Raw genomic sequence first — 13,648 nt, forward strand, 5'->3', positions numbered from 1 at the left:
TTAGCTGGGCTTCCCTATAACTGGACCTTAAAGGCTGACCTTCTGAAAAAAAAGGTGCATTTTTTTCCCCCTCTAAGGAGCCTGCAGAGGATTGCACTCGTGATCAGTATAGTCCAGGTCCAATGGCAGGGTCCTGCAAACTCTCAGGATAGCGATCTGCCTGTACCTTTGAGAGCAAGACGATCAATGAAATACCAGAGTGCTCACCAGCTCCCTTGCAGTTCATTAAAGGGACTGTAAAGGTTTGTTTTTTATTTTCTAAATGGGTTCCTTTAAGCTAGTGCATTGTTGGTTCACTGACATTTTCCTTTTGATTTCCCTTCTAAGTGTTTTTTTTTTTTTCCTTGTCTGAATTTCTCGCTTCATGTTCCTCCTCAGTAAGCTTGCCCCCATCATCCGAGCCGTTCTGGCTGGGGGTTAGTCAGCGTGCTCGCACCCTCCCTTGGGACTACATCCCTGTGGGAAGATGCTGTGAACGTTCACAGCGTCTCCCCGCAGGGATGTAATCCCAAGGCATGGGGCGAGCATGCTGACTAACCCTCAGCCAGAACGGCTTGGATGATGGGGGCAAGCTTACAGGAAGTGAGAAATACAAACAAAGAAAAAAAAAACATTTAGGGAAATCTAAGGAAAGGGTAAGTGAACCAACAATGCACTAGCTTAAAGGAACCCATTTAGAAAGTAAAAAATCTTTACAACCCCTTTAAGAACTACAAGCCGTACTTGCAGTCTATTCATTCACAGGAAACTGTAAATGAATGATGCGGCTGTGTGGATGGAGTCCCGTGTGACCGCACGGTTTACAAATTGTGACAGTGGATACTGGTAAAAAACTTTTATTAGCTTGGGGGTAGAACAGAGCTTCTGTCATGCTTTTATTGACAGTTTCTTTGTTGGGGTGCCTATTGGGATCAGACGACAAAATTTAAGGCCTTTAATACAATTAAAAAGATGTACCCTGAACATGTCAGAATAATAAGTAGTAATAATGTACCTCTTTAAAAAAAAAAAAAAATATATATATATATATATATATATATATATATATATATATATATATATATATATATATATATATATATATATATATATATATTTTATTTGGCTCATGTTGTTTTACCAGAACTAATCTAATTTTTTCCCCGATTGTTTAGATGGAATTTGATGAGAAGGATCTACGACGAGAAATCAGCTATGCCATTAAGAATATTCATGGTGTGAGGCAAGTACAGCCGTTACACAGACAAATGCACTTTGTTTTATTAGCCCGTAGCTTCTGGATTAATAGTCGGCCATACATGGATCGACATTTGGACGATTTGGCATGATTTGTACCGTAATCAATTCATCAATCGACTTGGGTACAACTAGCCTGTCTGATTTTTATCATGGAATCACTGCCGGCAGCTATAGCTGCTAGCAGTAAACATTATGGTCTGCCAGCTGGGAAGGGGAAGGAAACCTGTGGTGAAAGGGAAAAATCCTCCATGGGCTGCACTGCACCACTGTTTGCCTTTTTATTTTTTTAATAGACAGTTTTTTTTGCGGTTTGTTGCTGGATACTCTGGATTAACACTAAATGGTGCCCCAGGTAGCAGCTTTTTTGTTGATTTAAATTTTATAAGGATTCCATTGAGCAGTGGTCATCATAGGCCCGGTTTGCAAGATAACTGAAATACATCACAGGTGATGTCATTTACTGCTCAGTGATTGCGGTATTTTAGTCTGCATCTCCCGAAGATAATACATAAAACCTGGCCTGTTAGTGGGCCCTGAGGACAGGGAGATTTTTTTTTTTATTTTTTAAACTATACATTAAAAAATGTTGTATAATAAAGCCATACTGGGTGAAGCCAAACAGTTGGGAGTTAAAGAAAAGCTTGACAGTGGGTATAGAAAACAATCGCTCCCTTGTTAAAACATGTCAGGGAGAAAAAAAAAAAATTAAAAACTGCTTCACTGAGATGGAAAAAGGATCACCCCCTCTGTCAATATTTTTTGGTGAGCTGTATTGGATTTCCGCCAGACATATCGTTTGGCGTTGAGGCCAAATAATTCAATTTTAGTTTGATCTGACCACCTTAAAAGCACCATGAAGATTTTGAGGCCACATGGAAAAAGGTGTTATAATCAGATGAGACTAAAATTAAATTATTTGTGTAACGGAACATCCCACACTCCGCTTGAGTGCTTCCATCATATACCGCTTCCTATCAGTCTGGATATAGATCTCAGATATTCCAGCTGCTCTCAAGCACACAACGAGACGATACTTGTTTGTCTGCTGAACATGGAGTGTTTTAATATAACCAAGAATACAACCTTATATACAGTTTAAAGAGGAGGTAACCAGAACATAAATTAACATGAGCTAATTAACTAATCATTTACCCAGACTAGGCGACTCATAGGTAGATGTCACATCTCCTCGCTCACCTGCTATACAATACACATTATCATATGTGTAAACACAGGGCATGGTCACACAATAGCCGGGTCAATTAGCACAGAGAACAGACAGATGGCTGGAGGTGATGGCATTAGCATCTAACAGTATGTGTCCCAACAGTATGAATGAGTCACTCTTACAATTAACCCGTTGAGTTCAGAATCAACAAACGGTAAATAATAATTACTTTATCCATCTCAGGTAGTCCAAGATATCATCATTTCTCAGTCATCCTATGCCCCTAGTGGACATAGGAGGATTTTAGACATAAGAGGGTCCGGAGATGTCACGGATGAGTCTGTCACAATTTGGACTCAACACCAAAAGATATGTTGGTGGAAATCCAATACAGCTCATCTTCCAAATAACACCGTTCCTACAGTAAAGCATGGAGGTGGTAATATCCTATTATGGGGGTGTTTCTCTACAGCAGGGAGCAATTGTCAGGATAGAAGGGAAAATGGGGGCAAAATACCATCAAATTCTTGAGGAAAATCTACTGCCTTCTGTCAGAAAGTTGTCAATGGGAAGAGGGTTTACCTTCCAACATAACCCAAAGCACACAGCAAAAAAGGGTGAATGGCCTAGTCAGAGCCCAGACTTAAACTTGGATGTTATAAGTTTCACTAGTAAATACAGCTGGATAAAACAAAAAGTGTGTCTTTCATGGTGAAGCCTGTGTAGTTTTAAATGAGCGAAGGAGGTATTTAAGAGGAAATATAGATGTGAGAGGGGAATAAGGGTCTTCAGTATGCTGCTGCTTGTTGCACTCACCAGTACAGGTCCTAACTATTCATTAGCCTTCCCTGCACCCGTGGAGAGCTATAGACAGGATTAGGAGGCCTTCATGAGACCACCCAATTTACATCGTCTTTACTGACCTGATCCTCCCACTGCTGCTAATTTAATGATTGTGTGTTTTGTTAATGGCGTGCCCAAACTGTCTCATGGGGGCAGGGGAGAGTGTGCAAAGCCCTGTGCATGTTTTGGCTTTCATAGTCTAAACTTACAATTTCAGGGATCTCTAGCAACAGAGGAACTCTGAAAGGTGTATGCAGACACCTGATGGGACCTTTTTACTCTTAATTCTGCTTACCCAAGTAAAACTTTACATTGTACTTTGTTTCTTTTCATACAGGACGGGTCTGTTTACACCAGATATGGCCTTTGAAGCCATAGTAAAGAAGCAGGTAGTGAAGCTGAAGGAACCATGTCTGAAATGTGTGGACCTTGTCATCCAGGAACTGATCAATACTGTGCGACAGTGTACAACAAAGGTAGGTACTCTCTGGAGAAGCACATAATGACATTGTGTTACCTTTCTGTTTAAGCGCCTTGTAATACTTGGTCTTATTTATCAAACCTTCTGAGGAAGGAAACAGTGCTGGATTAGATTTTCCTAAGGTTAATGCTGCCAAATGTACCACATCTAAATATATAACTTCAAACAAAAATAAAAAAAGGGAGGTAAAAAAGAAAGAATGGACTTGACTAGTACCAGGGATGACACAAACGTATAAAAGCTTCATCAAACTTTGAGAGTAGCAAAGTGTCCCTGAGTCTCCCACTAGGAGGAGACACGGGTATATAGGGAATTTGATGTGCCTGAGGGAAGTAGTATACCAGAAAAATTTCCATAGATATTAAAATATAGAATAGTATTCATAATTTAAAATCTGAAAGTACAAGCTAAAAACTATTTTTGAAATGCCAAATTTGTTCTTCAACCGAGTACAAAATGTTATCCGTACCGACGTGTTTCTTCCGCATCGGGCTTCTTCAGGATCCACTTGATATTCACATTGTCAGCTGATAAATAATGCAAACTGTACATTATTTTACATGCTATACATAGACGTAATACAATTTGTACAATAGCCAAAAAAGAAAAAACAGCACATTACAATGTTAAAGTATGAACAAGAGGGAAGAGAGGGTGGGGGGAAACGCAATCCTTCCTGATCAGATATTCCCTGGATTAACTTGACCTATAAATCTTAGTATCCAGGTATATTATGTACAATTGGGAAAGAACCCAGGCCTTTTTTTAAAACAAACTACTGAGCTGGCCAGAACCAGCTCTTGAGGGAGTTTATGCCACATTATCACAGCTCTTACAGTTAAGAAGCCTTTCCTGATTTAGAGATGAAATCTTTTTTTCTTCTAGACATAAAGAGTGCCTACTTGTCCTCTGTGATGACTTTAAAGTGAATAACTCAACACCAAGTTCACTATATGGGCCACTTCTGTATTTATACATGTTGATCATATCCCCCCCAATCTCCTTCTCTCAAGAGAATAAATTCAGTTCCTCTAATCTTTTCTCATAGCTGAGCTCCTCCATGCCTCTTATCAGTTTGGTTATCTTTCTACAGCAGCAGCAGAAGTTACTCAGATTAATCCCTACGATTATTTTTTTCAAATGGAATGAGAAGAACGAAGAAGGTCCCGTAAAACTGCATTTGGCTCTGGATTCAATGTGTGGGGCTCACCTTGCCAAATTGGCTAGCAGGCTGCTATAGGTCGAGGGTTTGTCTGCTCTGCTTCTGACCACATAAGTTGCCCCTATGTGGGGAGACCCTACTGCTGTCTCCTCATTTGGGCTGTGTGGGACTTTTTGTTTCCCTTTTTCTGCCTGCGAGCTACAGAGGAACTGTATTGTCTAGGTTAGTTGGCGCTCCCTTATGGGGTTGAAAGAGAGGAGGGAGGATCCAAAAGTCAATGCCTTTGAGGCAGTGGAACCCTTTGAGAGCGACAATTCAATCAAGTATCTTCCAGTCTCAAAGGACCATGGTGAGTTTCCCCACAGAGGTGGTCAATAGGAATTTGTGGCTGCTGCTTCTGAACTCCTGGGGCTTAAGGTGACAGGGTTGCAGTCTGCAAGTCCTTTGCATTGCTTCTTTATGCTGAAAAGGATCTGTGCAAGGATTGGGTTCATCCGGACCCAATATTAACGTACCCTAAACAGCTTCTGCAAAAAATACCGGATGGAGGGCCGCTTCAGCAGTCCTGGTGGTCTCTGATCTCAAAAAGACCCTTTTTTAAGGCAATAGTTTTCCTTGGCAATTATAGCCATGCAGCCCGCCATTTATATAGGGATTTGTCAGGCTTTGCTGATTTAGGCAAAGATTATGGCTAAAAACCTGCATCTCCGAAGTCAGGTTTCTGAGCTAGGCAGCACTTATAGGTCTTTCCTGAGGAATGCACTCTTTGTGGATGGGTTGGGGATTCTCTGACACCTCTCTCGCCTGGGTCTTAGGTCTGTCCCCATGCGGTGAGAGCTGTCGCCAAAATGCTGGTCAACATAGCTCCCTTACAAGAAACGCATTACTTTCAAGGTTGAATGCCTTTTTGTCACTGCCCATCCAGGAAATCAAAGGTGAAAAGAGAAACTTTCTCTAAAGTTGTGGCAGAACCCACCAAGACTAGCAACAAATCTTCTGGTACATACCTGGAGATGGAGCTTGATGTGGAGAGGAAGGCGATCTCTTACACCTCCGGCCTGGTACCCCTGATAAAGTAAACAGAAGGCACAGAAGCCTGGAGTGGCACGAGTGCCTAGCAGTTCAGATGGAGAAGGCTGTTAATGGGGTCTGTGTGCACACAGATGCAGGCTGGTACGTGACGCAGGGCAGCAGGTACTTGGCATGTCACAAGCAGCAGATATAAGGATGGCTGGATACAGAGCAGGGTCAGGCAAGCCTGGTCAGTCACTTGCAGTCAGGAACAGAGCAGTAGGCAGCAGAGTAGGCAGATTCAGGCTGGAGTTGGCAATGGCAAACATGCAGACTGAGGTATAAGCAGAGACGTGGTCAAAGAGCAAGCCAGGAGTCAGTTCAGTTATAAGCGCGGTCAGACGGATCAGAACAGCGACAGGAGATCAAACACAAGGAGCAGGTAACCGAATGCTGTAGATTTTAAGGCAAAGTCCTAGTGCAGCAGAGGTGTTTATATAGTCCATTTGGCGCCACTTGCGTTCGCGTTTTTGCGTGTGCGCGCGTACGTTTAACTGAGATTCTCCATCTATGGATTTGGCTAACAGGAATTCTCCTTCTGCTCATAACTATGTGCCTGGGCATATTGCTCCTTTTCCTGACACCTTCATGCCAATGATGGGCAGCCCCGCTTCATGCGGCCTTTGTGGTCGCGTATACCGAAGATATCTTGGATGTCTGGGTTCAAAATATGGTGTGCTGGAGATTTGTATCTTGCCTCCTCCATTCCTAATGCTGTCAAATGTGTCTATTGTACCTGACAAAAAAAGTAGCTGTGTTTGCTTTGCTGGACCTTTTGCATGCACAGGGGATTATTGCCTCTGTTCAAGAAGCAGAAACATTTTGGGGTTATTATACCAACTTTTTCTGTGCCCAAGCCATATTAAACAAGTTTTTGCAGGTTCGAAAGGTCCAGGAGAACATGATAGTCCAGCTGTTGACCTACTGTCTGTGACCCTGCTGGATCCTTTGGACTCCCATTCACAAGGTCCTGTGTTCCTCCTGCTCCATGATAGCTGGCTTTGACAGCTTGCCTGAAACCAAAGTCCTGAGGGACGGGGGTCTTTCAGACTCAATTATTTCTACCTTGCTAAAGGCCGGAAAACCTTTCTTCCATAAGGTGTGCCACCACACCCGAAAAGCATGCTTCACTTGGTGCAAAGAGAGGAAGTTACAAAAAATATTCCGCTGGATTGGTTTTGGGCTGGGTTCCCACCATCACTGCATGTAGCTCCCTTTAGGCATCCGGTGCATTTTGGTTCTCCATTTCAGCCCGAATCTTTGGCTGAATTCGGACCTGAAACGGACCAAAAGACGCACAGGGCTCCTGTGCAAATTGGCACTGGAGACCCAGTGGAGATATGTGAACCAGCTCCATAGAGAGCTGGTCAAAATCTCCTGCTGTTGCAAGTTGGATGTGGGGAATCCACATCCAATTCACAATGGTGTGAACCCAGCCTTACCCTGCCTTCAGTCAGGAGTATGCGAGAAACCATTGCTATTATGTACTAGATCTCTAATGTTTATCCTTTCCTCGGCCAAGTCATGGGCCCAGATCACGGTCATGCATATCATGTGTACTAATTAACAAAATTGGGTGTGTTTTTGCCAACTGGATTTTCACTTGGCTTTATGTCGCACACTAAACCAAGTAATAACGATTAATTTTGCAAAGTGAACATGCTCCATTAGTAAATCAACCCTATTGACTCACAGGGTAGGGAAATGAAAGCTCCTTTTAGTTCTCTCCTTATAAGTAAGCCTGTTAGGGCTTCATTTGAGAACCCAGAGAACTGCGATGAGCATCTGATCCTAGAACCGTTTCCTTTAACCCGACTCCAGTGAGCAGAATCTTCAATCCGGTCAAGCCCCAGCTCATTGTGTTCATTATTAAATAAAGCCCTCTGAGTCAGCCTATCATTAAGCTACCAGTTGGCCCTAGACTTTTATGAGTTACCGTTAAGGGAATTATGTGACACAGGTTGCAGACGAGAATTTTGTCTCCTGATTCTATTATCAAACAGTTAATTGGGAGCAGGAGCTTTTATGACGACATGAGCTATTTATGGACCCAACTTAATACAGTAATAGCTTGAATCATTTTTTTAGCTACATGACTGGACCAAAAAGGCTTGGCTTTTTTTTTTTAGAACGGAGAACTGTACTTACCTGGGCTGCAGAGATGTTGAATAGTTTACTAACCTGCCATGATACTCTCGTTGGCTTATAATGCTGCATGGCAAGGTGAAATATTTAGGCCCCTTATTCTTATGCTTCTTATATTTGAACAATTTAGGCCAGCATGGCCAGGTCAGCAACCTCCCTCTCTACAACAGTGTAACGTTCATACCATAAAGGCTCTTGAGCTATGTTATTTCATCTTCTGCAAAACAGCGAATACAATGTGGTACCCTTTTTTTCTCTGTCCACAACTCTTCCCAAAGCCAGCATTACATTTTCAAAATCTCTGCTACTGACAACATAGTGCATACCTTAAACAACATTCCACTTGTGTACCGAGATGCAACTTCCACTGTGCATTGGAGCAGAGCATGATCCGCTGTTGATGGGCTTTTGTTTGTTTTAGAACTGCTTCTCCTGCCGTAGAAGTCGGTTGAAATGCGAACACCACTAAAGCAGGACAACTACACCTGAAGGAAATCTGAATGATCTGAGGCATCTCAGGATAATGTCAGAGAAACTGCATTGGCAGATCAAAGGCTGTGGACACAGGCCCTTTCCACTTACAGCTGCAAGTCACCTTCTTGACCTGCCCACCCACCAATCAAAGCGATGGCTGGGCATTTTCTGTTGGGGGAAAAAAAGGGTGTTTTTTATATAAATGGGGTGTCTTGATGAAATGCCTAAAAATTGCCCAAGCATTGTATACAAAGCTGGCGTGTGGATGAAGCCTGCCTTTTAGCTACACAAAAGCTACAGGTTTTCATTGTGCACCATTGCAACCTGCCTGCTGCCAGCATCCTAACAACCAATGGCATCATCCGTTGAAGAGAAGGATGTCAGTTGCCTTTACAGCGTCCTTATTTGCCCCTTCCCTGCCCCTCTCCATTTGTGTTGGGGGTCACATTAGCTGAGTGATGGAGAAAAACTGAGGGAGAAGAGGAGAAACATTGGAATACTAGTCGGTACCAGTGTACAAAAGTGTATTTGGAAGAATAAATCACTTCTAACATTTTGGTGTCGGACTTGTGTGGATGTTGCTGCATTATATAAAACAATTTGAATAGTTTTTACATTTTAGAATAGGGTGCCTCAAGACTGCGCATACATTTTAAAGGGTGCCTCATGATTGTCCATCCTTTTTAAAGGGTGCCTTTACTGAAAAAAAGGTTGAGAAACACTAATTTTAAAATGTCAGAATATTTTGTGGGCATTTCAACTTTTTTAGACCAGGCTACGTGGTATACATTGGATTTTTTTTTATTTATTTTTTTTGTCAGTAGTAAGATCAATAAGAAGGCATGTTTAGTAAAAGCCAATTCTGATATGTCCCCCCATCTCTGTATTAGGGACCACTTCTTCAAGTAGACAAAACCTTCAAGAAGACCCAAGGAAAATAACTTCCTTGTAAGAATGGGCTAAGATTGGTGCAGTAACGACAAATTTTGCAGGGTTTTTTTTTATTTTTTTAACTAAATTCAATTTATACCATGTGCATTTTTTTTTCTGCTATGCTCCTGATATAGCTCACAGTTGGCAGGCAATGAGCTTGAGGCAAAGTAGTGTTTTTATTGCTGTTTTTATAAATGGCCTGGGTAGCCTGTTTGTAAATAGACCTGAATAGTAAGAAATGGAGGACAAATGCAGACATTGGAGGCACACAATTAAAGTGTTAGATCATGTGTGGTAGCTGCAAAGTTTACAAAATAGTCAAGCCATTTCCCAATAGCCTTGGTAGAGAAACAAAAATAACCATCCTCTAAAATGGGCAATTGCAGTTCAGCTTAGTTATTTCTGAATAGCAGGCAATCAAATTATATATGCCTACAACTGAATGACTGCAGCAATGGGCACACCATCTTTGTTTCCCAAAGCAGAGATGGCACTTTAAGTATTTATCCTGTGGAAGCAGTTGGCAAGTTTGCAGATAGTGCTTGGTTTTCTTCTTGGGGGGGGAAACCCAGCATGGTCTGCAAATTGAGTGTCATAAAGACAATCTGTAATGTGTGTTTTTTTTTTTTAAATATATAACTTTTTATACAAATAATGGAATAATCCAGCTAAATTCACTTTATAAAACTAAGACTAGTTTAGTTTAAATGTAATTGACCAAAAACCATTTTGCTCACCTATTTAAAGACTTTTCAATAATATATCAAATTACACAGGAACATTGTTCTATGAATTCTTGAGTTTGTATGGAAGAGAAGTGTTCCGCAAATGATAATCCTTATCAGCAAGAGACCTTTTGGAGAACCTCTCTATCTGTGTGCACCAGGCTGAATGCATGATTTGTTTTCCTCACATCTTTTTCTTTGTCGCATACTAACTGTTTCCTCTCGTCTTACTGTCTGTCACTGGTTCGTTTTTTTGTTTTTTTCCTTCTGCTTAACTCCGTCCTTGCTTGTGATTTTGCTTGGTCAGAGGGCTCTGCTTCAGACAAAAGGGTAAAGATCATCAATGTCTTCCTGTGAGAATGTGTTCTATATAGTAAGTCCAGATATATGTATCAAGACATCCTTTTGGTTATTCAAGGATAGACCATAACACTTCTGTGGTTGAGCTGCGAAAAATAACTTTTCTATTCTGTTTTAAGAATGTTGGGGAAAATATCGACTAGGTGTGGACTGTGGATGGTTGAGGCAAAGTAAAACGACACTATATGGCCAAAAGCTTGTGGACATCTGGCCATTGCGTCCATATAAGCTTGTTGGATATCCCATGAAAATGACATCCCCCCTTGAGGCTATACATGAGATATCTGGTGAATATATCTTGTGCCCCAAGGGATGTCCATATTTTCTTAAGTTCTAGAACAGTTCCAGGGTTTCTAGTTTGAGCTGTGGATGATTGGCCTCCCATTTGAATGGTGCCTGCATAGTACTGGGACCAGTGCCACTTGCCAGATCCAACTGCAAGACACAAATTATCATTTATTTTTTTTATCTTTGTGTAATGGTGGCATTCTGATCAAGAACTACCAATGTAAAGGACGTTTTGCCTGCTGACCCCTAACAAATTTTTAACAGGGGTTCCCTGAGACCTAAAAATTATTTCAAGGGATCCTTTAGGGCAGTAGGTCTCCGAACTACCACTTGGGTGCTGGATGCAGCCCTTTTGCATGCTTTTATCCAGCCCTTGAAGCATGGTCCTCCTCCCCCACTGTCCCCCCAGTGGGTGGAGCTTGGTTCCCCCCACTGTCCCCCCAGTGGGTGGAGCTTGGTTCCCCCCACTGTGCCCCCAGTGGGTGGAGCTTGGTTCCCCCCACTGCCCCCCCCAGAAGGGTCAAAGTTTAACCATGCAAGCTTTGGTTGGTATTTAATGGTGAGCTTTGAATCTTGGTGTTCTCTTGTTGACGTTTTGGTAAATTGACCATTTCTACAAGCACACTAAATTGTCGCGTATACAATGCAGAGACCGGTTTAGCATGTATGAAGAGGCCACAGGTTTGTAGCGCTTATAAAGATCAGGTGCCCCAACTTCCATCTCTTTGCTCCCTTTGCTGCTGTCTCCTGTTGGAATCTGAAGCCCATTGACATCAGTGGAAAATCTCTAGTACACAGAGTATAGGAAACTGTAGAAGTAGGAGACTGAACAGAAATGTTAAGGCACTGCCTTTTAGATGGAGAGGTGATGGCAGGTATAATTTTCCATATTGCCTGTCATCGCCAACTTTCATAACATAGTATTTACTTGTATGATGTCTTTTTTCTCTATCTCCAGTAGGAGCGTTCTCTCTTTCTGTATTGCCCTACAGCCACCTATGAGAATAAAACCTTTATTTAAAATGACACATGGAGCCTTGAAATCTTAATCTTTTCGGTTCCTGTGAGTCGGGACACCTTGCTAAATCAGTGTTGGCAATATAAAATGCACTATACTAGCACATTGAAGGGCTTGTCTTGATGCATGTATCTGTTTGTCATAGAGTAAGTTCTAGCATCTGTTCCATCTCCTGTCCAGCCATCTAAAGCTTTTCCTACACCAGTTTACTGGATTTTTATTTATTTTTTTGTGCAATGTTGTGTTCATGCGAACCATGTTTTTACTGAATTTAATTTTCGTTATTTTATGTCTAGCCAGAAAATATGTATTATTGAATAGGCTAGTTTTGTATATGATGATCCTTCGTCGCCACCTGTGGGTAACAATTGGGTAGTACAGCCTGAAAAACGCTCCTTTTTAAAAAATGTGGTTTGTATGTAATGATCTCAAGATTTGGAAACTTAATTTCAATGGGCTTCTTTACTAGTGTACATACCTAGAGAATGGGGCCGGAGGATAGAATGGTAGCAGCTGCTAGTACCGCATACACCAATGACTATCACCCAGAAAATATTTTTTTAAATGGACTTTCTGGGTGATAGTCATTGGTATATGCGGTACTCGAAGCTGCTACCATTCTATCCTCCGGCCCCATTCTCTATAAACTCCTGGATGATGGTACATTATGAGTTATTAAATAATTGATCTGAGGCCATACTCAAAATTTATTCATGGTGTACATACCTGTTCTGGGTCAGAATTGGATCTGCTCGGTCAGCATAAAAGCAAGACCATTTGCATTTCTGATGGACCTTTGTAGAAGGCAGCCCCTGTATTTCACTGCTGACCGACTTCGTTTCAGATTTTTATTTTGGAGGAGGTGGCTTGACTGGAACACCAATGGACACAGTAACATTTTTGTGAATAAAGGTGTCTTTGAGAAAATTGACATTCATGGCACATAAAGTTTAAAGGCCAAGTTCACCTTTGTTCTCCCTCTCTTTCTAAAGTCCAGCTCCCCTATGTACCAATACAGCATTAATGTACTTCTTTTGCAAAAATAAAGCCGCTTTCCATTTATTCTACACACGCTTACCTCACTCTCATAATAGCTGTTTAAAAACGCTGCTTGATTACTTCCGCCTTACTTCCTGGACAGACTTTAGGTCATGACACTGGAAGGAGTTGACAGCTGATCTCATTAGAACACACCCTGCATCATCTACCCTCAACTGGTCAACTTCTTGTGTCATGATCTAAAGTCTGTACAAATGTGAAATGTTATACTTCAATTAGTGTGGCACTAAATGAATGCAACGTAATAGAAAGGACCGTAGTTAATGTGCATTAAACACTAATGATAAAATTTTGTGTGTTTTTGAAAAAAATAAATAAAAAACAATATTCAAATCCTTTAAACAAGTCCTAATTCATGAATTAAAAAATAGGTAATTCATGTGCAACAAAAAAAAAATTATATAGTCCCATGTCCAAGTGAATGCTGCTTTTATCCAATAAATATAAGCAGTCTTTTTTATTTTTATTTTTATTTTTTTTAAGCAGATTTCTTCATCCACACAAGCGAGGCAGCTGGGCCATTGTATTCTGGTAGTGAGAGCCGTAGCTGTCAGAATACAGTGGTCTGCCGCTGCTTATCGACCAGTTTTCCAGCATTTCCCTTTTGACAGAAATCAATCAAATTATTAATTTCTCTTTTTAAACCAGGTTGGCTCGCTACATTCATTCCTATTGCTTGCTT

General features: G+C 41.3%; 1 protein-coding gene across 5 annotated transcripts in view; it reads left to right on the plus strand.

Moving 5' to 3' along the window:
* DNM2 (dynamin 2) overlaps positions 1 to 13,648 on the plus strand; it is a 184,342-nt gene that overhangs the window by 111,567 nt on the left and 59,127 nt on the right. For all 5 annotated transcript variants that reach the window (XM_040346452.1, XM_040346448.1, XM_040346449.1 and 2 more), the window contains exons 9-10: positions 1,155 to 1,222; positions 3,588 to 3,726. In XM_040346452.1, coding sequence (XP_040202386.1) covers positions 1,155 to 1,222; positions 3,588 to 3,726 — 207 coding nt within the window. The remainder of the gene's footprint in view (positions 1 to 1,154; positions 1,223 to 3,587; positions 3,727 to 13,648) is intronic.

Source organism: Rana temporaria, chromosome 3, assembly GCF_905171775.1.
Source record: "Rana temporaria chromosome 3, aRanTem1.1, whole genome shotgun sequence".
Classification (NCBI taxonomy): domain Eukaryota; kingdom Metazoa; phylum Chordata; class Amphibia; order Anura; family Ranidae; genus Rana; species Rana temporaria.